The 26,994-nt window shown below is 36.9% G+C and overlaps 1 protein-coding gene across 1 annotated transcript in view; it reads left to right on the forward strand.

Moving 5' to 3' along the window:
• ACSS3 (acyl-CoA synthetase short chain family member 3) overlaps positions 1–26,994 on the forward strand; it is a 142,772-nt gene that overhangs the window by 86,131 nt on the left and 29,647 nt on the right. Inside the window, exons 9-10 of the mRNA XM_077845657.1 lie at positions 11,078–11,181; positions 25,405–25,500. Of these exons, the coding sequence (XP_077701783.1) occupies positions 11,078–11,181; positions 25,405–25,500 (200 nt within the window). The remainder of the gene's footprint in view (positions 1–11,077; positions 11,182–25,404; positions 25,501–26,994) is intronic.

Consider the following 26,994-nt stretch of genomic DNA (forward strand, 5'->3'; position numbering starts at 1 on the left):
TGAAGAAGCTGTGATTGTAGTTCCTCGCACTGTCTCTTTACTAACAAATGCTTTCTGATAACACTGTGTGAAGTTGTGTGACTGGCAAGCTAAGGTCTCTCTCTTTGCTACATCTTTTTTCCCCATTTGTGCATGGGTTTTAGATGTTATCCATTACTGTGAAGGCAGGAACCTTTTCTAATTGTCCTAATATATAAAGCGTCTGATAGTACTAAATGCGCATTAAACCATCAATTTTTTTCAAACTAATACTAAATGAGATTTTAGTGTAAGAGAAATTGCAGGGGATTCCCAGGTAGCTCAGCGGTTTAGCACCACCTTCGGCCCCGGGGTGTGATCCTGGAGACCTGGGATCAGGTCCCACATCGGGTTCCCTGCATGGAGCCTGCTTCTCCCTTGGCCTGTGTCTCTGCCTCTCTCTCTCTCTCTCTCTCGTGAATAAATAAATAAAATCTTTAAAAAAAAAAGAGAGAGAAATTGCAGTAAGTTCCCCCTGGTTATGCCCTTCTGTCTTTAGGCACCTAAGTTATTCATGATGGTGGGCACATATGTTTTTAATAGATATTTAATGATGTAGACTCTGCAGATACCCTCAATTATTCAAGTTACTACTGTTAATAGATGCACAATTTTCCTGATAACCTACTATGTGCCAGGTATAAGCAGTTTCTCTTATTCAGTCATCACAATAAGTAGGAACTGTGATTATCCTCATTTTCCAAATGTGTAATATTAGGACCAGAAAGTTTACAAAACTCTTTAGAAAGAAACTAAGGCAATCTGACAAGGGCTCACTTTTTTTTTTTTTTTTTAAAGATTTATTTATTCATGAGAGACAGAGAGAGAGAGAGGCAGAGACACAGGCAGAGGGAGAAGCAGGCTCCCTGTGGGGAGCCTGATGCGGGACTCAATCTCAGAACCCTGGGATCATGCCCTGAGCCAAAGGCTCACTTAGCCACCCAGACGCCCCAGGGCCCACATTCTTAACACAGACATTCTTCTTACAAGAGGTAAATTGAGAAACTAACTTGATCAGGGATTTTTGTTATTCGTGGGATAAAAGTTTTTACTTCTTATATATTTGCTGCCTATTCAAATAATACTTTCACTGAACTTCTGTAACAGATTCTCACCAGTGAACTAAGGGAATATTAGAAAGAGAAGGGATCTCAAAAATCCAACTATCCGATTTTAAATACAAGATAACCAAAGTCCAGAAGAGTTAAGTTTGGGTTAGAAACAGAATAAAGACCAGGAGTCAAGTCGTTTCACACAACTATACCCTTCGTTTCATATCTACATTCAGGACTTTTCATACTTACTTAGTGATAGGACATTGACTAGGTATTATGATAGCGGACTCATGATTTATCCGTAGAGCTTGCTTCTCTCTTCTCTTATAGGATGTTTCAAATCATGAAATGGTGTTTTTCAAATGCGTTACATATCTCATCAAAGATTGTTTTGAAATAAATTCGGAGATTTGCCAAAGATTTTCGCTCCCAAAGCAAATTTCAAAAGGTCTTCTGAAATAAGGAGCGAAGCAGAACTAGAAATTCATTTTATTATAGACGATTAGAAGTCAGGAAAAGAGATGAGAGGTCATCCGGGGTAATCCTCTCATCTCACAATTGAGAAAATGTTGCCACGAAGAGGTGAAGTGCCATTCCCAGGATGACAGAGCTAACCTCTGCAAAGCTGAGACGAGGCCATATGGTGTGGTATAGTTAAGATTCTCGCTTTGGAGTTAGACACACTGGGTTCAAGTCTACCCCTTACCGGTTGTGTGACCTCAAGAAAATTACACAGCCTCTCTGTTCTTTTTGCTGTTTTTCTTCTTTTTGCATTCCTCCCTCTCCACTCTCCCTCCTCCTCCTTCCAGAATAGAAGTACAGCGATAGTACAAGAATATAATGAAACTAAAAGGCATATAATGCAGGTAAAACACTTGGAACAGCTCTTAACATAGACTGTCATGGCTGTTATTATTATTTTTTTGCTTCCTAATGTCCTGCTCTTCTTCATCGCATCATGGTGATTTATTTTCCCGTGATCTTCTAGTTCAATCATAATCAAGTTAGAAAAATTCAGTTCTGCTGCTTCCATTCAATGTATCACAGTACCTAATACTCTGATGCAACCCTTCTTTTTCAGTTGCATCATAATGAGTGATAATACAAAAAAAGAAAAAGCAGAGCGCCAGAGATGAGCTAAAAAATAAACATATCAGGGATTGGAAATAGACTAGATCTGAAAAATAATAAGCTTGGCTGAAGGCTTGCTAGGTGTACAAGCAGGCGTTGGCAGCATAGTGGAGACTCTGTTCCCCTGTTTTGATTGTGGAGTCAGAGCCAGCTCAGTGCTTGAACATGCAGTGAGTTGTTACAACTCACACATGAAAGGAGATTGATGATAATGGTGAGAGGGTGTTTTCTGGGACTTACAGCAAGCTTTGGTCTAGAGATCTGAATGAGACAGAGAACAGCCCAGCGACTGGAGACTAAATTAAAGTGCCCACCTGCTGTTCTAGAATAGGATCTGTGATATCCTGAGTATCACTGTGTGTTAATAATTCTGGACCATCACTGTGGCATTGGATCACTGGGGGATAGCTACATCGCCCACAAACCTATTGGACAGAGAAGGTGAACACAGGACAGGGAGCGAGAGATACAAATAACAATGAAGGACTTCTTTTTCTTCTACTTAAGAGACTAGTATAGGAGCAGGGATCAACAAACACACTAATGAAGATAAATAAAGGACCACATTGCTATGGAAACCTGATTTACAGGGGAGGTGACTTAACAAGTGGAAGAAGGATAGACCCTTAAATAAATTGGTGCTGCAACAACTAGCTATATATATAGAAAAAAAAAAGTTCTCTACCATATACACTACACAGAAATAAATTTCAGCTGGATTCAAGGCCCTATAATTGTAAAACAAAGAATTAATTCCTTCAAAAGAAAATGGATAAGTATTGTAATATATTTTAGTAGGGAATGACCATTTAAAGCATAAATCACAAATCATTAAGGAAAATATTGATGAAATTTCCTACATTAAAAGGAACAATCGCCGACCAAAAGAATAAACAAACTTAAATGATGAATTATTCACCCAGAGAAGATATTTGCAACATGTATAACCATTAAACAATTAGTTTACAGAAGATATAAAAAACTCCTACAAATCAATAAGAAAACACACAATCCAATAGACAAATGGGCAAAGGATATGGACAGTCAGTTCATGGAGAAGACTAGGGTAGTCTAAAACATTAAAAGATCCTCAATCTTATCAATAAACAGAGAAATAACATTTTATTCCCATCATATAGGCAAAAGTTAAAATATCTAATGGTGATACTTGCAGGTTAGAAAACAGCAGAATGGTTTTTACACTACTATGGAGACTGTAAAGTGGAAATATCTAGCAATATTAGATGCTCCACATACTCTATATGCCCCATGACAAACCTGTATTAATATGGAGGGATGAAAATGAGAAACTCACAAATGTGACCAACAAACCATGTACTTTGAAGGTTCTTAACAGGTTTGTTTCAAAATGAAACAAACTATAAGCAATTACTTGTATAGTAAAAATGTATTGGAAAATAAATTGTGTACTACGGTATATTAATTCAACAGGATAGTTAGAAGTGGAAATCAACCAGAACTTCAGTTATTAGCATGGATAAATGCCAAAAGCATAATGCTGAGTTTAAAAAGAAATTGAAAATTGATGGTTTCTCTTACATACAGTAAGAGAACTTTGAAAAATTACAAAAGCCATATTGTCTATACAAATAGTAAAAAAAAAAAAATGAATGGGACTGAAAACCTCTGACTAATTCTGGTTACCTCTGGGGCTGGGATGGTGAAGAGAAATGAGATTTAAGTAGAGGTTGGAGAGAACTCAGTTGAATCAATAATATTTTATTTTCGGGATCCCTGGGTGGCGCAGCGGTTTGGCGCCTGCCTTTGGCCCAGGGCGTGATCCTGGAGACCCGGGATCGAATCCCACGTCGGGCTCCCGGTGCATGGAGCCTGCTTCTCGCTCTGCCTCTCTCTCTCTCTCTCTCTCTCTCTCTGTGACTATCATGAATAAATAAATAAAATCTTTAAAAAAAAAAAAAATAATATTTTATTTTCTAAGTGACATAAATATGACAGAATGATAAAACTAGGAATTATGCATAAAACTGGGCAGTTTGCACGTAATAAGTCCACTGTATTATCATCTACTCCTGTCCTGTTTTTCAGGGAAGTTAGAAATCTCATAATGAAAACTACTTCTCATTTTGTTTATGCTCTCGTTTGACATGAAATCTGTGAACCACTTTGGCAAATCAAGGATGTCATACTATGGGTGTGTATTCGTGAGTGGGAGAGGAGGGCGAGGGTATCAGGTGCACATGGTGTGCTCCTCTCTTCCTTTGGTCCAACAGCTGCACAAACCTAAACAAATAACTTTCCTACTTCAGTGACCACCAATACTAAAATTTAAATGAATAAGAAAACCCACTCACAGAAACAAAATTTCCTCAGAAAATTATCAACCCTTCTTTTTCAAAAGCTTTCAGAGATATCCTACATCTGATTCACTGCTCCAAGTATGTGGTCTTCTGAGTCTCAAGTGACAATGACCATATGTCAACTATCTTTGGGTTTGTGATGGGTTGCAGACGAGCAATTCAAATATCCAGCTTTTGTTATTGTTTTTTTTTAAAGACTTAGTTGCCAGTTATCACCATGGTAGTCAAATCAGAAAAGGAAATAATTTAAAGCCATTATTGAAGTGAAGAAGTAAAATTGTAATAATTTATGCAAGATAGAAAAAATACTACATCTCTCACTTATTGTATTTTAGTTTTTTTTTAAGATTTATTTATTTATTTATTCATGATAAACAGAGAGAGAGAGAGGTAGAAACACAGGCAGAGGGAGAAGCAGGCTCCATGCAGGGAGCCCGATGTGGGACCCCATCCCGGGACTCCAGGATCGCGCCTTGGGCCAAAGGCAGGCGCTAAACCGCGGAGCCACCCAGGGATCCCCTCACTTACTGTATTTTAAAGCTTACTGCTTTTTCTTTTTCTTTTTTTTTTTAAGATTATTTATTTGAGAGTGAGGGGGGGAAAGAGAACATGAGCAGGGAGGAGGGGCAGAGGGAGAGGGAGGAGCAGACTCCCACTGAGCAGGAAGCCCGATGCAGACTCGATTCCAGGACCCCAGGATCATGGCCTGAGACGAAGGCAGATGTTTAACCAACTGAGCCACCCAGTCACCCAGTTTATTTAGTCTTTTCATATTTCATTGGCCATTTGAAGATTCTCTTTTGTGAAATGTTTATCCAAATCTTTGGCACATTTTAATTTTCTTTTTCTTGTTGATTTGTAAGACTTTTCATAGCCTTTTGGTCTAAGTTCTTCATTAACTATATGTATTACAAATAATATTCATCTTATGATTTGATTTTATGTTTCACTTAATATTGACTTTTGCTAAAGAGATACGTCTTTTCATCAATATTTTTTCTGTATGGTTCATGCTTTTTAAAGTCCCACTTAAGACATTTTACCTATTCGAATATCAGAAGTTATTCCTCTGTGTCATTTTCTAGAAGCTTTATTGTTTTACCTTTCATATAATCTACATGATTTGATTTTTGTGCATAGCATGAGGTAAGAGGTCAAGATTCATTTTTTTACTCTGTGTTATCCAACAAGTTTTATTCATTTAAATGTCCATCCTTTCCTACTGTTCTGTATGCCACTTTTGTCATAAAAGTATCCGTAAATCCTTCTTTGTTTCTTGCTTCAATTCTGTTTCATTGATTGGCTAATTGCCTATATTTGTGCAACTCTCACATTGTCACTAACAGGTCTTAATATCCAGTAGTAATAGTAACAGCAATACATCCATCTGTTCTTTGCTCTTTAATCTTGACCCACTGCATTTCCACACATGTCTTAGTGTCAGCCTATCAGTTTATACACACACATGCACACACAGAGACAAAACTAGAATTTTGAGATTACCTTGAATTTATAGATATGATAAAAACAGGTATCTTAATATTGGGACTTCCAAATCATAATCATAGTATATCTCTTAATTTATTAAGGTATTTAATTTATCTAATTAGCTCTTTTGTTTATTGTATAAAAGATATATGTTGGGATCCCTGGGTGGCGCAGCGGTTTGGCGCCTGCCTTTGGCCCAGGGCGCGATCCTGGAGACCCGGGATCGAATCCCACTTCGGGCTCCTGGCATGGAGCCTGCTTCTCCCTCTGCCTGTGTCTCTGCCTCTCTCTCTCTCTGTGTGACTATCGTAAATAAATAAAAATTAAAAAAAAAGATATATGTTTTCTTAAATTTATTTTAAGAAATTTTTTTTAATTTTTACTATCAATTACAATTAATATCCAATGTTATATTAGTTTCAGGTATACAATATAGTGATTTAAGAATTCTGTACATTTCTCAGTGCTTATAAGTGTACTTTTGATCCTCTTTATCTATTTTACCCAGCCCCCCATAAATAATGGATTCAATTTCATTTGATTCAAATTGCTTCTTAAATTTGTGACTTGATGGCTTTCATTATTTTTATAAACTTTTATCCATTATCCTTTCAAATATTGCTTCTATCTAATTTTTCCCTTCTTAAACATTGAAACTGTAAGGACACATGTTAGAACTTCTTAGGATATTACTTATATCTCATAGACTATGTTTTTTCTCTATCTTTTTCAGTTGCAGTTTGGTTATTCTCCTTTAATGTATATTTTGGGTTTTCAATCTTCTCTTCAGTTGTATGTAAGCTTTCAGTTTCTAAGTTTATATTTTTGCATCTTTTAGTTCAAAGATATTTATTTCATTCTTCATTATAATTTCCAGTTCTTGGCTGATATTATACAAATATTTCATTGTCACATTTAGTTACTGTAAAGTCTCTAATAACAAGAATATCTGATTTTCTCTGTGATTTTTTTTTCTGATGTCTATTTTTTCCTTTGCACGTTGGTCATATGGCCTTCTATCTTCATAGACCATTGTGTGTTACTTTGATACTCTAGAGTTGTTAAGGTCCCATGGAGTAATTCCTATTTTGGCAGGCAGTTAGCATGAGGGAAGATCACTTTGACCCAATTAGGGATTTGGCTGACTTGAAGCTAGACTTCAGTATTTAAGAAGGCTAGTTTCATCCCAGTTTCTCCGTATTGTTAGGATATAAATCTTCAGGCATTTCAACTGAGACCTTGAGTGTTTCACACAAACCTCTTTTCCATTGTGGGTCTTGCACTCCAGTTTTCCCTTCCCAAGAAATTGTGATGGCAGGAAATGCTGTTCATTTCCTAAGCCTCTCAGACACAAGTTTTTCTTCCATTTCTCTGCTTTTCAACCACTACTTGCTTTGGCATATATAAAGGGGGCAAGCAGCAAGTCTATGTCAGATATCTCTACATTTTTTTCTTTGGGATCTTAATGCTTCCAGTGCTCATTACCCTTGTAGTTTTCTGATACCTTAAAGAGATGTTTCTTTTCTTTTCTTTTCTTTTCTTTTCTTTTCTTTTCTTTTCTTTTTTCTTTTTTTTTTTTTTTTTTTTTACATTGTCTAGCTTTTCTGGTTGTGTTTGAGAGAGAGATTGCTGGACAAATGCTGGTAGGTCCTTGTCAGAGTGACAAATGCATATGTAATACTACCACTAGTGTCTTTACATTTTAAAAGTGAATTCTAGTGGGGAGCAAGTGGAGGAAAATAGAATGAAGGAAGGATAGAGATAACCTCAGGGACACTGATGGCAAAAAGTAATGATGTTCCGTGAACTAGGAGTTGATGAGGCATTGCTGAAAAATCTATTTTTATTTAACTTCTTTTGGCACAAGTGAAGAGTAATTTTAACTTGTTTGGTAGTTTATGGAGCTTGAAAGAAATATTCATTTTGGTTTTATTCTGTTCCTAATTTATTACCTAAAAATTCTTCATCAGAATTTAGCTTTTTATCCATTTCTATGCAGCTTCCTTTTTATTTGGGACTAAAATTAATTTGACAATATTACCATTTTTCTGTTTCTCTTGGCTTAATTTTCAGCTTCATTTGAGTCTTGAATTCTACTCAATTTTTTATAGAATTGAGGAAAGGAATACAGGCTTCATTCCTATTAATCCCCTCAACTTTTTTTCTACTCTGGATATTGTATATTATAATTTTGTTTAAGTTTTTAGTATTATGGGTTTGGAAGTAAATTCATCTTCCCATGTGTTACTATCATCAGGACATTATCCACATATTTGTCCATTATAATCTAGGACAGCACTATCCAAATAAAACTCAGTTCTGCAATATGGTAGGGACTAGGCATATGTGACTATTGAACTCTTGACAAGAGGATAATCCTACGATGACGTTGATATTTTTACTTCTTAAAATTTTAACTAATTTAAAATTTAAATATCCATATAGAACTAGTAGCTACCATATTATACAGTGCAGATAGAAGACTTATGTAATTAACTTAGGTAAATTTATCTCCAGAATCCAAATTACTGCACAAGAATGGCTAATTTTAACATTTATAATTTTTTTAAGGATTTTATTTATTCATTTAGAGAGAGATAGAGAGTGTGAGTGGGGAGAAGGGCAGTGGGTATAGAGAATCTCAAGCAGACTCAGTGCATTGAGTGCAGAGCTGACATAGGGCTCAATCCCATGTCTCTGAGATCATGATCTGAGCTGAAATCAAGAGTCAGTCACTTAACTGACTGAGCCACCCAGGCATGCCTTTATAAAATGTATTTTTAAAGAAAAATTGTTTAAAAATATTTTAATATGGGGCATTTCTCTCTTCATATTAATAAAATGGCAGTCAATGAGAAATTTGTTAAGTGATTTTACTATTCTTTTTTTGCAAGCTGTAAAATGTCTTTTAAGAAATAAGACCTCTTATGCCCCTATGTATGAGTTTATCTTTAATTTATCTTATAATTTATCTTTAAGTTATAGATTTATACTAATTTTTTTTTCTTTCAGTAATCATCTCAGTTATAAAAATATCACTTCCCACAGAATAGTTTTGCTTACTATAAGGAATTGGGAGTCAAATAATATTTGATTAAGTATTTATTACAACACTTAACTTTTTCATTAGTCATATTCAATTCCTAAATCCTTGTATACAGTGTGTTAATGTCCATTTATGTTATACAATTGAGAATCTGTAACTGATAAAAGTAATAACTTAGGGTTTGAGGAAATTTAATAAAAAATAGATTAGTAGTTTCTAGTGTATTTAGGGAAAGGAATTATCTATACTACTTTGACATTTTTCTAACTTACCAATGATCTCAATTTTTCATTTGCTTTTAGTAAAGAGTAAATGATTTTAATGGAAATGGAAGACATTGACATTCAGAAAAACCAGATATCACTTTTACTATGCATTGTGGAATATCATCTCTTTCTATATTGCTTATTAGTGCCAGTGTGAAGATTGCTACCATAATGATACAAATGCAATTAAAATCTAGGAAAAATAAGTAATAGATTTGTACTGCAAAACCATAATAATAAATACTAAGTTTTAACATATATAACGTGGAAATTTGTCATTAGATTAAAAACTCAGTGCTAATTAATAGTTTATCATTATAACTAATTCGGTTTATTGTAATTTACTTGGCTAGGAATAAAAGCCATTCCTCATTTTTGTACTACACCCAGTTTGCGTTATCTCTGTTTAGCCTCCTAGACTACTAATTGCATCTTTGAAAGCCAAGTGGTTGCTCTTCAGGTCTTTCACTTTTATGTTATTCATTAAAAATTTCCTAAAATATTCAGAACTTTTCTCTCTTCAAGTCACTGTTCCATTGTCTATTTCCACCCTAACAAAACAACATGCTTCCTCTTTTACTTAGAAGAATGAGTCAAGTTAACAGAAGTTTTATCAACTCCCCACCTGTGTACTTCATCTTTCTAAGCTTCTAGAAATGTTTGAATACCTAAAAATCCCAGATATTTTTATTGGTATTGAGGTCATGAAGATGAATGGTCTTAAGGAGCTCATGGTCCTCTGTAGGAAATGAACAAGAGACAAGTATAGAATGAGATGTATGTTATAGCAGAGGATGGAAATGTATATTGTTGGGGTGAGAATAGCTGAATCTCCATGGATTTTCATGCAATGGTAAGAAAATGGTAAGAAATCTTCTGTGGCTATATCACATTGTTTAGGATGAGTAGGCAAGTTTTTATTTGTTTTTTACTTTGAGGACAATGACTTAACTCTTCAAACATGCATTCCTTTTTTGACAGACCATGGAGACCTTGAGACATTGATAATGAAAGAAAACAATCATTCTATCAATGAACCACCAATTCCATTTGTCTATTTCATCCTTTCTATTCTGTGGCATGGTGCTCCATGCCAAATAGTCTTCATCTCTTAGTAACTTTATATTCCTTTTGATATGAGTCTTTTTGAACTGGAAGGCCACATTTATTTACATTTAAATAACCTGGTTTTCCTGTGTATGTCCTTGGGATAGGGTAAATATGTGCTTGAAAGCAGAGTAAACTTTACCAAAGAAACGCACCAAAATGAACAAAAAACATCATATTTATGAGCTTATTTGTTACCTTAGCAACTCAAGAGTATATTTTTGTGTATAGACTTTAGTAGAATATAGCAATCAAATGTGGAACTAAAATTAGCAGAGGTGATGTCAAAAAGGAAAAAGTTTTTTATCTTTGATCATTAGATCAATATGACAGTTGTATTACAAAGATCATCTCAATTGCTCTTTGCAAAACTGAGAAACTCTAGCTGTGAATTCTACTTTTTAAGCACTTTTCTTCAATGCTGTGATGTTACAGCATTGAACTTGGTTACATTTGGGTCAACACAAATAATCCTTCTCACCATTATGTAGCATGATATTGTGATAATATAGCTATTGTCCTTTGACAGAATTAATGTGGTTAGATTCTAGAATGTTTAGAGGGTGAGGATGAAATTATATTTGTTTTCAAGGAATAATTTCAATTTATTCTTCCTCTCATATTCAGGTTCAAAACATTATTTGTGGCTGGAGAACGATGTGATGTGGAGACCCTGGAATGGTCCAAAAAGGCCTTCAGAGTACCTGTCCTAGACCACTGGTGGCAAACTGGTGAGCATTCTCCAAGCATGTACATAAATATTGTGGAAGTGTTCAGCAACACTGCAAGGACTAGAGAAAATTCTGAACTATGACCATCAGGCACAAACTCAGGACTTAGGTAGTTTGGTTTCAGTAGAAATAAGCAATTCTTTGGTTAACCTTTTGTTGAAAATGTCTCTGTACATGACATTGATGACACCATTCTCCTAGTCCCTGGGTATAAAGTACTGAAGACCTTTGTTGGTTCTCCTCCTCTTTGCTTTGCCTCTACCCAGTAAGTCACTAAATCTCAGATTTTGCTTTGAAGTGTCTGTTGAATTCATACCACCCCAGTACTCTCATTGTCTTTGAGCTGTGGCAGCTGTATTATTATGTGCCCTGCTTTAAATTCTACTCATCGGTCACCTCTGTTCTCTCCACTCTCCTGTACACCCTGCACACTGTTCCCAGAGTACTTTCTTGTAAAGCACCATTTCTCTCCTAAGATTTTGTGTGGTTTTATGACTCCCTTGTTGTCTTCCATCAAATCAAATCTCTTCTGCCTAGCATTGAAGACAGAGAAGTGTATCTTCTTTCCAAAACATTTATCATTATATATATATGATTTATTTATTTAATTATTTTGTTTATTCTCTATTTTCTTCCCACTAAGTGATCCTTGGGAAACAAATTGTCCTGTTAAGTGGATGTAACATAAAATCTGTTACAAATTTTTTTAAAAAATGCCTCTGTGCTTCTTTTGAGGCATAATTGTGTATATATGTGAAAGGAAGTAGATTATCTAGATTATCTGTTTTCCCCATCACTAAGTGTAGAGATTTTGTTGGGTTTTCCATTTGACCTACTAAAAGTAACTGTGAGCTATGAGAACCTTGTGGCCTTCCTATGTACATATTTTAGTTCAATTCCACTTGGTTCAAAAAATTCGATCAACCTTTTTAATGTTTTCAGAATTGTCATCTTCTGAGTAACTGGGGTGGAGTATCAAATTTGAATAAAAACATTAATAAAGTTCCTTCTCAAAAAGTCAGCTTGATTTTAAAAATAATTAGAGTGTAAAAGATCAAGTGAGTGACTAAAACTGAAGTTCAGTGTTTGGTATTTTAGAATTTTTTGATGCTAATAAATTCTGCTTTTACATCATCTTCTTGCATATTGCTCCTTGGAGGAACATGGTTTCCATATCCACTATAACACAAAATGTAAAATGAATGAGTGATAGAGTGAAATACAGGTTCCTCTGAATACAATGCAAATCAGAAAGAGTTTCTAGCCTCTCTAGTTTATTTGCCAGGGGAGACATTTCTTATCTAAATTCAGATCTGTAACTATTTAGGAAATAAAAAAGAGAAGACCGAATTCAGAGAAAGAGCAGTGCCATATGTAAAAACACTTAAAAACAAGTGAAGAATCATTGCCTCTGCAAAGAAAAATATTTATAGATTTGGGGCCTATTCACTAGAAAATTCCTAACACTTATTCTCTTAGGCAGGAAGAGAAAGCTATCTTGTCACTTTTTTTTTTTTTTTTTTTTTTTTTTTAATTATCTTGTCACTTTTAAGATGGTTTTCCTTTCCTGGTCAAGGCGAGGGGTTGTTTCCAACACAGTGACCTTGCACAAGTGCTTGCAGAGGGATTTTGTTTTCCCTCCATTAAAGATGACTATGCCACAGCTTACTGAAAGAAACCAGCACATTAATAAATGAGATTATGATTCTCCCCCTTTTTCTTAATATTATTGTACGTAATGGCCTGTGCCGACGGATGTAGTTAGTGCGTCCAGGCTTACAGAAAAGCTTACTGACGCCTGAGAAGCAAGCGTATGAGGTCCCTGGTGGGTATGGAGTTTCATGTGAATTTGCAGTTTTTCTTTAATGTTTCGTTCAGGGAAAATTAATAACCACATCATGTCAGGGTGCTGTCAGTTTAATCAGGTTTGAATGGCTGCTCAATACTGTGGAAAACACTCTGGATTTCTACTAATAGTGACTGACTCTTTCCACCCCCTCCCATCTGACTTTACAGAATTTGATATTGTGTCCAATTAAAGTACACAAATACCTACATGTGGAGAGGTAGGTAGTAGCCCGCTAGGTAGGTGGCTTTATACTTTATAAAAGAAATCCATCCTAGATGATGCAGATTTGTCATCTACTAACAAAATCTCGTTCGAATTTTTATTCAGTTGTCTAGAAGAAACCAATTCATTGTTTTCAAAGTTGTAGGTTGTGATAAGTACTGCAAAGCGATACCAAAGTTTAATATTTTCAGCCAAACACCTTTCTTGAGGGGATATCACATTAATGTTAAATCACCAGGGCGGGGAAAGGCAAGTACTTTGTGGGTTATTATTGACTCTTAGGAAAAAGAAAGGAAAATTTGATATTACTGGTACAGTCATGAACTTCCTAATGTTTTATATATCAAACAGATGAGGGTCATTTCCACATGAGGTATGCCAACCAAAACCTCATAACATTTGAAGGAATGTTAAGCTTTGGCCAAAGGAATGAATACTCTTCATTTCAACAGGTTTTCTACAAGATCTTTTTTCTTTTTACTGACTTAGAAATTGATTTTTTAACATGATCGTACACTTTTATGAGCCTTCCATACAATGTATAATTTATGAATTCGCTCTCTGATTACATTAATATATGTGCACAAATGAGCTGTTTCAAAATGGTGATGTATGATTTGGAATTAATTAGGGATATGTTAAGTAACTAAAATGTATGAATAAAAATTGATTAATTCCTGTGACCTGAGTTATAAGTAGGCACTCTGCAGTCAATCCAGTTCATTACCATGTTGTTTTTGTTACATAAGTGAAATTTGTATTAGTGACAACAGATTTCTAGTGACTGACATCCTCTTTTGGCCTCTTAATATCAAAACTCTTTAATATCTGATTTATATACTATCTAAGATTCTAAATTGAGAACTAATCTGTGGAAAATTTGAGAACTGATCAACTCCTTGTGGGAGCATTTCCATAAAGACTACTGTTCAGCATGACTGGAATATTAAGTGCTTGTTTTGGATTGTCATAATGCAAACATTATGTGCTTTCAGAAAGAAAATTTGTCTTGCTAAATTTAGATAGGAGGGGCTGTATCCACTTAGTTTATCAATCTGGATAAAAGATAAATTGTCACTTATCCAGATGTTTTATCTTCCCAGCAACTTCTCCATAAAATGACTGAAAACATCTGGATTATTGACTGAAGTTTTCATTTCCTTTACTTAGTGAAATACTTTTACTTAGTGAAATAATTTTAAAAGGGGAAATTAAGAGAATAGATAATTGTCCCATTAAGATATGATAATTCATGTGCAAAAAGAAAATAATAAACAGCCAGAACTTCATTATCATCAGGTGTACAATCACCAGATAAAACCCTGTACTGTTATTAATCATTTTTAGCTTTTCCAGAAATCAGACACAAAACAATTTTAGGAAGAAAGAACTGTGCAGTGCATGGAGTCCTTCGCTGTAAGGTTTTTGGGGGGCTTTTTTGGTCTTTTCTGGTTGAAAACTATAAAGGGTTTTCCTTATGAATGAATGACCAAGTTAAAAAAAAAAAAAAAGCTTCCTTAAATTTCAGAGACTAACTTTTAAAACCCAAAACATAGTAGACCTTATTCTTTTCTGAGCTTTTCTACATTTCCTCTTCTCTCCACTCCTTACTGTTTACTGCTAAGCTATGATACTGGTTTAGAAATGATTGTAACCAAGCAGCTTGGCATCCCACTTTTTAATGTTATTTAGGTAGAAACACTAGTTCTTCACATGCCATGAGTCAGTTAATTAAAGACACCGACTGTGAGATTAGAATCCTCCAGTTCAATGAAAGCTTTTATGAAGAACAACTTGATAAAGGGTTGAGATGAAAGGAATCCATGATTCTTCCCACCTGCCACTAGAATATTGTCTGTGTGGTTCCCCTCAGAAGATACAGAGTTGACGTTGAAAGTGTTCCCAGTACCTTCTGCCCAAGTAGAGATGAAGTAACAGAAATGACAGAAGAGCTGCCGACTTGAGCAGCAACAGGGTGATTTTGTTTGCCTGTCTGTTTTGTTCCTGTCACTTTAATGGGGGAGTAAGATCCCTCATAGAATTGCAAAAACCCTAAGGAGGGATTTCAATGAGAAAACAGTATTCACCTAATGGATTGAGACATTGGTGACAACTTAAGTTATTGATCTTATTTTATCTGCCTTGAGCCATCTTTGCTGAGTTCTTATGTCTTAGAGTAATCACAGTATTTCTGTCTCTATTTGATTGAACTACTGCAGTTTTAATTGCAGTTGCCAGTTCTGAAGTCCCTATATTCTATAGATAGCCTAAATCCTCCTTCTCTGGGAAGGAATCTGATAATTCTAGATTTGATTAAAGTGGCCCCAGATCCTCCAGCAAACTTCATTCATGACAGTTCAAAATCATTGATCTTAAGAGTACACACACCCTAATACCATATTATTAAAATGTGTCAAGGCTACTTGACATGATAATCCTTGTTTTTGGACAATTTGGTAGGATGTACTTCCTAAGAACAGACAACTTGTACAATAGTTTTAACCACAAAAATTGGTTAAGCTAACGCAATTGAGTCTGTATCCTCAGGTTTATCCAGATGAGATCCTCTAGCCCAGGATTTTTTAAAGACGGCAATATATTTTCTTTACAAAAACAAAATTGAAAAATTAATTACAGTTTAATAGCAATTATCCTGAGTAGGGATCTCTGTGGGAATGGTAGAGGTTCAAATGGGGTAGCTTCTCATTCCTCCTACGTAGACTGATTGTGAAACACTTAGCCAACATTTGAGGATTTGATAGGTAGGGTATCAAAATTTAAGCCACTTGTTTTTCTGGATCATCCTCTTCCTTTTTCTACCCTTGCTTTCTCAGACATTCCACTTTTGTGCATAAGTTGCTACACCTTTTGCCGAGAGCTTCCAATCTGTCGGTCTAGAGTCTGAAATTTAGCCTATAGGAGGGAATTTTCTTCCTCTTTTGCAATTCGACATTGGGAACTTTATGATTCTTGTTATTTCTCCTTTTAGAAAAACATTTTACAACTATGTGCGAAACGTGTGACTTTCTTCTCATTTAAATGTACGTTGCCCCATGCAAAATCCTGTATATTTTGCTACAAAATGCTTTTCTAGGACTAAAGCCTAGGGGGCTCTCTACAGGTGACCTGACAGTGGGGAAAGCATCTTGTTGGGGACTTACCTTGAAGATTCTATCTTTAATTATTTATAAGCTACTCTCTGTAGCGTGGGTGCCAAGATTTACTAGCAGACACTCCCCTGGCTGCATATCTCAGAGTGAAATATGCCTGTGCACAACCAAACGCTGCCTTCCCATGTTTGCTTTCTAACTCTTTGTCATTCCTTGCTTTGGGGTTTTACTTAATGTCTGAGTCCATCAAATTTTGGGGGCTATGGTGGTATGGCTTCATTGAAGTACAGGCCTGTATTTTCAAAGACAACAGATTGCACTAAACCCTCGAAATGCACACTGTGGAATCCAAAGTGCCAGGCCAAAGTGGCCTGCAGTGGCAGTGCCCTCACCCTGTGACCTGGGCTATGTGACCCTATGCTACTTTCAAACAATAGAATGAGGAGTCTTGAGTGATGCAAGTGAATCACTACTGTCTGCTGCCTTTTTGTTTTTTTTCAATGTAATGGTCAAAAATAAGCTCATCTCTTTTTTTTCATTCATGGGGAGGAGAGTTTATGTAGTTTATCATGAGAAGTTGTGATTGGGGAAAAAACAATTTTATGGACGCAGTGGCATCTCAGCGACGTTGGGCTAGCAATGCCGATAGTATCCATCTGCCAATAGGGAAAAAAAGTCCTGATGTCATCTTTGTTGCCTGGCAACAACATTTTTTTTTCTCATTTAGAGCAATCTTCATTAGTTTAAGGTGGGTAATTTTTACTGATCATTTGAGAAGCAGGGGCTTAGAGGTAAGCTACATGAATTTGATTTGTGGAAGGAATAATCTCGTGTCAAATATAAGGCAGGCTTGATGAGGCTTTCCTCTTGAAAGTGAATAACTGTTTACAAATTGTTAATCCACCTGAAAATGAATCTTCCAAGTCAAATAGGAGCTATCGAATCAGACATTACCTCTTTATAGCATGACAATGTAGAAAGGACATATAGTTGTTTTTTTTTCAAATATGATTACATGAAGTAGTTTGGACATGTGTAACTGCTTTTTAGAATATTTATTTGTTCCCATTATTGTATTAGTGATAATGTTTTCACAGGAGACTAAACACTGGGAAATCGATTAATAATATGAAGTTGGTTTGGTCTTTGAAATGTCATCTATTCTAATCCTCCTACCTTTGGCAAGAATCACATTTAATCCACTCTTGAAAGGTGAAAATATGTTATGTTTTTGTAGATATTTATAAGAAAAAAGGAGTTCCCAAACCGTTCCTTGACAAACGTTACTGTCTGGAAATTTCACTTTCCTGCTGTTGCATGTAAACCCTACACTGTGTGGATCCATCGAGCCCCCAAATAGTTCCCAATTCCTCTTTTGCTGTCAGTTCTAATTTCGAAAACCACAGGTGACCATTGTCCTTAGAAAAGCAATGTAGGTCCTGGAAAGTGTTGCTGAATCGTAACAGATTTGCCTTTAAATCCTGGTCCCCCCCACTTACCCTGTAGCCATGGGCAAGTCCTTGATCTTCTGCTTGCACTTTATCTCATGGGTTTGTAGAAAGCTTGAAATGAAGTGAAATATGAACAAACAGTGCAGCAGAGTTCCTGGCCTGTAGTAACATTCAATAAATATGTTGCTTTTCTCTCTCCTTTCTATGGATCTCCCTTCAAAAAGTAAAGATCATCTTTAGCCTCCTGGCCTGTAGATAGATAATCCAGACTCAAGAAAAGTTGGAACTTAAGAGCTCAATTTATACATGAGAAAAAGGAATCATAGAGAGTTTAGTTTCCCAGAGGCAACTAGCTTAGTCAAGATTAGAATGGGAATGCTCACGTGTTGTCCAGAGTCCTCCCTTCCTATGTCTTATCTTATGACATTAATTCAACATGTCTTACCTAACTCATTAATTCAACATTTCTTACCTAACTCAACTGCAGGTTACTTATGAGTTTCCCCACAGTTAGAGGCAGTAAGGGGCTGGTAAGGGAGAAGGGTAAGACGTCCGCTTCCAGTACAGAAAGTTAGGCTGCTTTGAATTAAGTATTTTAAATGGTAATCGTACCATCTCATGAACACTGAGATTAAATTGATTTTCTTTCACCAGTGTACATCTCACTGTTCTGCTTTCTTTCTGCTACCGCCATTCAAGTTATTTATAGCACACTGTATAGATTCGGAAGTGGGGAGAATGGTTTCTTTACAAATTGCTTCAGGACGCTGTGATTAATATGACTCAGCGGTACCAGGCTGCTAATTGATTGATTTCGAGGACTTGAGCTCTCTGCACGGGCCACCAACTTCTAAATCCATATTGCTTAATGTAGTGTTTCTAGAACCACAGTGTGTACAAAATAGCAGATTTTTCAGATGCGACTCTGTCTCTCTTATTGACAGAGTCAGGCTCTGTGAACCTGCCCCTGTTTTCTTCCTCTCTCACGCTCACTCACTACTCTTCTTTCCACGTTGCCTTTCATTTCTGAGCCAAAACCCTGGGGTGGTCCTGGGCCTCTCCCTCTTGCTCTGTGTCCATAGCCAAACAATCACTAAGACTCTCTGACTCTAACTCAGATACGGTCGCATCTTCCCCTCCTGCTCCCCTCATCAGATCACCAACATCTGACTGACTTCTTGCTCTGGATTGGGATCCAGTTTAAAACTCCAGTTTGCAACTGAAGAGATTTTTCTACAATGAAATTCTGAGCAAATCACTTCTGCAAAAAAACCCATGTCTCTGATTGTTCCCGGAATGATAGGCATATTTCTTACCATGGCACAGAAGACACTTCATGATCTGCCTCTGCTTATCTCCCTCCCTTTGTCTCTTGTTCTCTCTTAGCCTCCCGGTTCCCCTGAGCTTTGCTGTGCTGAATAACTTGCAGTCAGTCCCTTGATGGTCTAACTTCTCAACCTTTGAACATGCTGCTATTTCTGTTTGGCATGTCTTTCCACCCTTAACTCTGTCTTCCCATTAAAAGAAATGCCTTTCAGAGAATTCCATAAATATGTATTGGAGGACTGACCTTTGAATATCATTCTTGGGATAAGAAAGTGTTGGGACAGAATTATAATGGTAACATACAGCTTTTTCTCTTCCGAGTCCTCCATTCTCCCTCTCCCTGATTCATTTTAGGATTCCATTATTCTGTGATTTGCTGTTTATTTTTTAAGAACCCTGACCTTAATAATGGGAACTGGAGCCTAAACCCATGTAAGAAGTATGTATTTACTAGTCAGCAAACATTTCCTGAGCACAAAATGTCAGAGACTAGACTGTGTTTGGGCTTGCTGATTCAAATGATTCTCAAGCAGGAAGAAACTGATTTCAAATACTGGCTAGGAGAGAGTTTTCAGATAATTATATGCACAATGTTTTGGAAGATTGCACTATTTCTTTTTTGAAAGATTTTATAGTATTTTTGGTGGTGAATGTTCCGAGTGTCTATTGCTATGCAAAAAACAAAGAAAGAGAGAGAGAGAGAGAGAGAGAGAAAGAAAGAAAGAAAGAAAGAAAGAAAGAAAGAAAGAAAGAAAGAAAGAAAAAAAGAAAGAAAGAAAAGAAAAGAAAAAGAAAATTATTCCAAAACCTAGCAGCTTAAAACAGCAACCATATATCGTGGTTTCGTGGGTGTGTGTTATGTGCAGCGGATCAGCAAGGCTTTTATGCTCCATCTACTGGTTTATTTGTTTCCAGGTACTGTTGATTGAGGCAACTCGGACAGGATTTAGTGGTGAATGAGCTGGTCTGGTGGGTGCAAGGTGGCTTCACTCTCATGCCTGGGAATGGCTCAGAGACTGGAGTTGGTCAGGACAGTTGATAGGAATGCTTGCAAATGGCATTTTTAGTGTGGAGGATTCAGAATAATGGGCCATCTTACATGGTGGCTCAGAGGTTCCAGAGATCGTGATCTACAACTTTCCAAACATGTGCCTGGAAACTAAGAATCACTTGCACTCTTTTTGCTTAGTCAGAGCCATCAAAAAGTGGCCCAGATTCAAATAGACAGGACATAGTTCCCACCTCTCAATAGAATGAGGCTCAAACCAATTGCAGCCACCCTTTATCTCCATAGTGGGTAAATCGCAAAGTCGTGGTTGTAGCCTTCTGAATTCAACATAATTTCCCTTTTGCTTGCCATTCATAAATAATTTCTGTCAATATTTTCATGTGCATCTTGCCGAGATACGTATTTTTGTTCAACACATTATTTACAAAAAGAGAATCATTTATGCATTCTGTTTTACAGATTTTCTAAATAATATTTTGTAAGAATTATTTCCTATCAGGCATTTTTCTGTGATGTCTGAATAGCTTTACATTAATTCTTGATATGGAATAATCTCTATTTTTGGACAGTCTTCCAAACATTAATGTAAACAATCTTCTATACATTAACATAAATATCCTTGATGCTTACTTAATATTTGTGAATGCCTACAAATATCTCCTTTATATATCCCTTAAAGTGGAATAACTGGATTAAAGAGTATGTGCATTTTTAAGGGCTTTTTATAATTGCCAAATTGCCTTTCAGAAATATGTCGATCTATACACACACTAACACTTATGTAACAAAAAATCTTCACATTAAGATTATGTTTGGTTTATATGGGTCAAGTGTCTCCCTTGCACCACCTGACCAGGCCCTGGTCTTTCTGCTAGCCTAGTGACTTCTCCTGTGAATTGGTTCCTGATGTTTAGGAAGCCACAGAAATCTCTATATTAAACAACTATCTTAATACAGCCTCTGCCGGTCCATGCATTTTCTCACACACATCTCTCTCAAAACCCCAACTAAAATAAACCTGGTCACAGCATTTGAATGCTGTGCACATATTTACGTAAATTTTATTTGCATTGTTGTGATTCATTAAATTCTTGTTCAAAAGCCCTCATCAGCTTGCAGGATCACATGCTGAAGGCTTATGGTCTTAGGAGGTCTTCAAGATAGTTTTAAATGGTCTGTCTCTTCACTACAGATGATAATCTGAGCTTATTTCCTGTTACTACTTTCCTCGTTTATTCTTCTTCAGTAACACCAGCTGCCTAACTATTCCTGAAACACTCTAAGAATAAGCTTGCCTCAGGACCTTTGCACCTGTGGTTCCTTTCTCCTGGATACCTTGTCCTTAGATGTCATGTGACACAGGTCCTCGCTTGTTTCAGGTCTTTGCCTAAATGTCCACTTCTCAGGGATGTTTCTCCCGGCCACCAACCTGGAATTGCAGTTCCTTCCCATCACGTCTCATGCCCTGTCTATGCTTTTTAAAAATGTCTTTAGTGCTTATCACTCTTTAACATGTCATAGGTTTTATTTATGTTTTTTGTTGTTGGTCTCTCCAACCAGGATGTGAGCTCCTTGACGATAGGAACTGTGGTCACTTTAGTTTCTTGTTCTCTCTCTAGTTCTACTAAGAGCACCTAACACGTTATAGGTCTTCAATAAATATTTGCTAGTGGGAGATAGGTCCCACCGTTATGTCCATTTGCAATTAGTAGAGACCAGGCTCATCTCTGATGCAAGGATTTTTTTTTTCCTCTGGGACACAGTCTGAGTGATTTCTCTTCAGCTCTCTGTGACCTACCTAAGAACCTCACAAATGGTGCACTTATCTGTTCAATTCTTCTCCTCGTTGGTAAGAACTATGCAAACCGGGGCAGACGGTTTAAATTTTCTAGGTTAGTCCTCAGTATTTTTCATTTGTAAAAAGAATTCCCTTTTCCCCCGTCTCTTTATGGAGTTTGATTTAATGCAATAACATAAACAAAAAGCACTTAGCATAGTACACAGCGCCATTCATATTTGAAAAATATATATATATGTTTATAATATAGATAAACATATTAGTTCTCATTCCTTTTCTTCTTTTAGAGTTTGATTTTGGGAAAATTCCTGTAGGTAACAGCTCACTAATGCCATAAGGCAGAGAGGCAGTAAAGTGAAGTGTCTGCATTAGCTGTTAACACGGTATGAATATAAATGTACCAAAATAACATCTTCTTCACCACCTTGGGTTCCCTGCCACCTTCTTCCTGGGTGTCTCTTTCTAAGATTGGGTGTCTCTGGAAAGATTTCTCCCAATGTGGCATCCAGTTCTGCTCTCCAAGGAGAAAGTTCTGGTTTGTTTAAATGCAGCTATTTCCCGGTCACAGTGTGACATCTGGATTTCCTGTCTCCTTCCATAACCGGTTAATTACAGCCTGGACAGTGTGAAGTAGCTGTTTTTAGAACATCTTTGCAATGGAGCTTCGGGAGTCCTTAGAAGTTTGGGGAAGGCCAGGTGCATGCTGGAGGGCTTTCCCCAGCCAGGAGCTGATTTTGCACGTGCGCCAGCCTGAGAGTCGGGGGGTTAGGGTCTGTGTGCATCAGTGTGTGAGCACACGGGTATGTGCTTGACATTCAGGTGCATCGGTACGTTCTTTGCACGTCAGGGCATTCAGAGATACAGAGAAGACCAAAGTTTCTCCAACAACCCTTATGGCCTTTCTCATTCCACTTCCGTCCTAACCATAGCTCCCTGGGTGGAACCAGCCAACTGCCATTCCGTCCGCGTGTATCTTTTACGTGTCACTACCCACAGTTCTTTTTCCAAACCCCCAAATGAATATCAGACTAAAGACCATGAGCTACTCAAGTTACTCATGTTCAAAGCACCAACTAATATTGTCCACTGTGAGTGCCTGAATGGACAATCCTTTTCATTGCCCTTAAAATTGAGTCCCAGTAATCTTAGAGAAGAGGGTGCTGTTCATGTCTTCCCATCCTGAATTACAACCAAACAGCTGAAGCTTAAAGGAGGGTAAGTGTGTGATCACTGTACAAAGATGCCAAGAATCCCAGGCAGGATGTGTAGCGTCAGCTTAGTCATTCCTGGGCCTCTGTTGAAGACTAGGTTTTATTTTCACCCCCTCTTCCCATGTCTCCTTTGGCCCCATGGTAGAGGGAGAAGAACAGAGTGCTGCCATCTCTTCTCGGAGTCCACACAGGCGTGAGATGAAGCAGAGTGCCGTCAGGGTTCTGTTGTGGGTTTGTGCTTGTTCCCCCTCCAGACAGCAGGCCCTGCAGCCATTGGAAGGTCCATTGGTAGGCTCTCAAGCCATCTGCTGACAAGGTGCTGAGAGGCTCTTCGGTGTTAAAAAATGTAGAGAGTTTGAACTTGAAATGATTGGAGTGCCTCTGGTGATAAACTCAACTTGATGGGCCACACTTTTAACACAGAAGATGAACTTCGGCGACTGCTTCCTCCGCCACGTGGGTGAGGGGAACAGAAGCGCCATCAAGAGGACATCTCTCTTCCTCCTGTGTCCTGGTAGCTTCTGTTGCTGTTGTCACCTTGCTCTGTCTGGCTCCTCACTTGACAGGTTGCTTCCTGCTGTCACACTGCTCTTGTCTCTCTGTCAGTCTGGAGGACAGCTGAGGTCAGTACTGAGACATTTTTAAAAAGGCAACAGGAAAAATGCGGCCGACCTTTCCCAACACGGGGGTCTCCTTCCCTGCCTGGCTGGTGCTGTGGGGAGTAGAGGCAGAGGTGTCACACGACTGATGGAATGCCATTTTGTAAAATTCTTGCCCATTTTTTGTCACGGGATGAAAACATCTGAGTCGTTTGTCATGGTATGAAACATTGGTGACGGTATGAAACCATTTGAAAATCCTTTGTTAAACATCGGAAATGTCTGCTCTGGTGACTTGCTGCCTCTTCTCAGCAGTGACCATATGGCTTAGCATCTTAAGCACTGGACTGTGACTTAGGAACTGTGTGCCAATGTTCCAGAGTCCATCTTCTGTTATTGATGCCAGCTGAACCACCATCCATAAAATGCAAATAATAAACCTAACTACTCTGGAAAGTAAAGATCAGTAATAAATTCTTTCCACCATTCTAAAGTGATATAAATGTATAATAAATTATGGCAGAAACCATAGTGGAAAGAATACATTCTGAGTCCTTAGGAAGATAGATGTTTTTTAATATTTTGGATTACTTTGGATCCAGTTGGCTTGGCAATTAGTCCCTTGGTATACATACGGTATGTTTGTGTGCATAATACTGAGCCACTAGTTCTGAAACTTCCCACAGTCGATGCCTCTTATCTTTCTCCTCCACTCATGCAAGTCTCATACTTAAAAGATTCTGCTAAGACCAAACTTGTGTTTACCAATAATGACAAAGGCATTTGTCCATGAAATCATCATTTTCAGAACGATGGCTATCGTTTAATAGCTGCTATTATTCTATTAACAACTTGAGACAGAGAAATTGAATTTATCATTTTTGTTCATCAATGTAAGTTAATCGTGGCTAAGTCTCTGGTCTTGATGAAATAATCAGCATAAAAAATAAAAAAAAAGAAATAATCAGCGTAGCATACATGTCCCTTCTTCCTTCCTTCGTGCCTTCCTCCCCACCTGCTTGCCCTTGTTTGCCTGCCTTTTAGAAGCCCAGGAACAGCAGATTGAGAGCAATTTGATTCAGCATTGGTAAGGTCAGCTTTGGATACAAGGTCTCTAGGCAGGTGTAGTTCTTTAAAAATTAGAGTTGATATTGTTCATATATTCTCAAAAATCTCTGGGTCACTTATTTCAGAGATTAAGCCACAAATAAGAGAAATTTCTGGCATGTAGCTATTGTTTTCCATGATAAAATGGAAATGTGTGTGAAGAGAAGGCATCTTTTCTAGAGATCATTGAGTTTTTAGCATGTGTTGTAAAATTCTCATAGCCATGTAATTCTGCATTCTGCTTGCCGGCTGATTCATAACCAAGAACATTAGAGAGAACTCTCTTTTCTTTAGAAGGAGCATCACTATATACATTATTCTGAATTTGTGTCCTTAAGTTTTAAAACTGTTGATCTGATATCAATTACTAGATTTGTTTTCATTTTTAAATAATGCATTTCCACCCTTCATCTATCCCTCGTGCAAGTTAAATTCTATTACAAACTGAGGGGGGAGCGGGCAGGTAAGGGGCAGTGCACACAGTGAAGAAACATCATGATCTCAAGTTTAAATATTAAACGATAAATATTTATTTCTCCAGAGACTGGATCCCCAATTACAGCATCCTGCATTGGATTAGGTAATTCTAAAACACCTCCTCCAGGACAAGCAGGAAAAAGTGTTCCAGGATACAATGGTGAGAAGTGACCCTGATTATTTGGAATGTGTAAGGTTAATAAATTTGGTATTTTTTCCATGTCTAATGTGAATCAAACTGCACAGTCAGTGCTTAAAAGTATTTGATTGAATGAATACATTGTACTAAAAATAAATGCCTTAATTTTGTTATTAGTCAATTGGATCAAAAATAAGATTGTTGACTTCCAAGGACATGTTCTAAATGACTGTAATAACCAAGAAAATAATATTTATAAGGCACGTTAAGAATATGGCTGTAAAATTAATATGTATGAAACACTTGCTAGGTACAGAGTACTTTGCATATATCATTTCACTTAATGATGAATTATATTTAATTCAGAGGTATCGTTATCACTCTAAAGATGAGTTAACTGGTGCCTGAAGAGACTGAATTACTTTTCTTAGATAATATGGCTGGTTAGGTCCTATAGACAGTGCAGACCATCATGTTTTATTTTGTTGGTTTGTTTGCTTTGCATGTTTTTGCTACAAAAGCTGCAGTTTTTTCCCATTAATATGCTACCTTTTAACTTAGGAGTGACGGTAAAGTTTCTGAACCATGTTGGCTAAAAATAAATATAAAAAACTAAGGATTCTAAATAGAAAAATCACTTCATCCATACTGGTAGTATGTGACAATGAGATACAATGTATTTTAAATATTTGCTTTAAATTGTTGGTAAGGCTACAGTGGTTCAATAATTTCCCTTGGGCTCCACTTGCTAGTTATATAAGTTACACAAGTCACCTAACTTTTAAGAAATTCAATTTCCTTATTTCTAAATGGGAATAATAATTCCACATGCTTCATAGGGTCACGATGTAACACAGTGAAGCATTAACACAAGCACTTGCCAGTGAACAGACTGAACTAAGTCTTAGCTAGTAGCGTGCTGATATTTCCTAGAAGCCAGACAGGCTGACCTAATTTAGACTTATACATTCATTTCACAGACAAGGAATATGAAGAACAGAATTTATTTTATTTGCATAAGGTCACAATTTAGCTTAACAGATTTACGAGGAAAATCCATCTTTGGTGGACAGAATATGGATCCTACATATAGTTTCTATTAGCATGTAAATCATAAAATGTAGAGACTTATCCCTTGCCTCTCTGACATAAAAATATATTTTCTTTCTAGGACAATGATTAGTTAAGGAAACGTGGATCATTTGACTTAGCCTAGTAGGTGTATTTATAAAAAGACACTTTGGAATTTTTCTTTTAAGAGCAGAAAGAGATATTCTGTGAAGTCAGTGACTTTTCCAGGCATGGGAAGGTGAACCCAGCTCCAGTGAAACCCACACTTTGAACAGTCCTGTCATCCTTGCTCCTTTTATCAGAAAAAAATTGCTTTGTGTTGAGCCATTTTTAGGGGCTGATGTTTGTGGGAGATGTTAAATACATTTCCCTTTCAGTATTTTTATATCCAGCTATAAGAAAGAGTTAAGCTTTGATGCCTCATGAAATTTCAGTACAGAAGTT

This window comes from Canis aureus, chromosome 13, assembly GCF_053574225.1.
Source record: "Canis aureus isolate CA01 chromosome 13, VMU_Caureus_v.1.0, whole genome shotgun sequence".
NCBI lineage: Eukaryota > Metazoa > Chordata > Mammalia > Carnivora > Canidae > Canis > Canis aureus.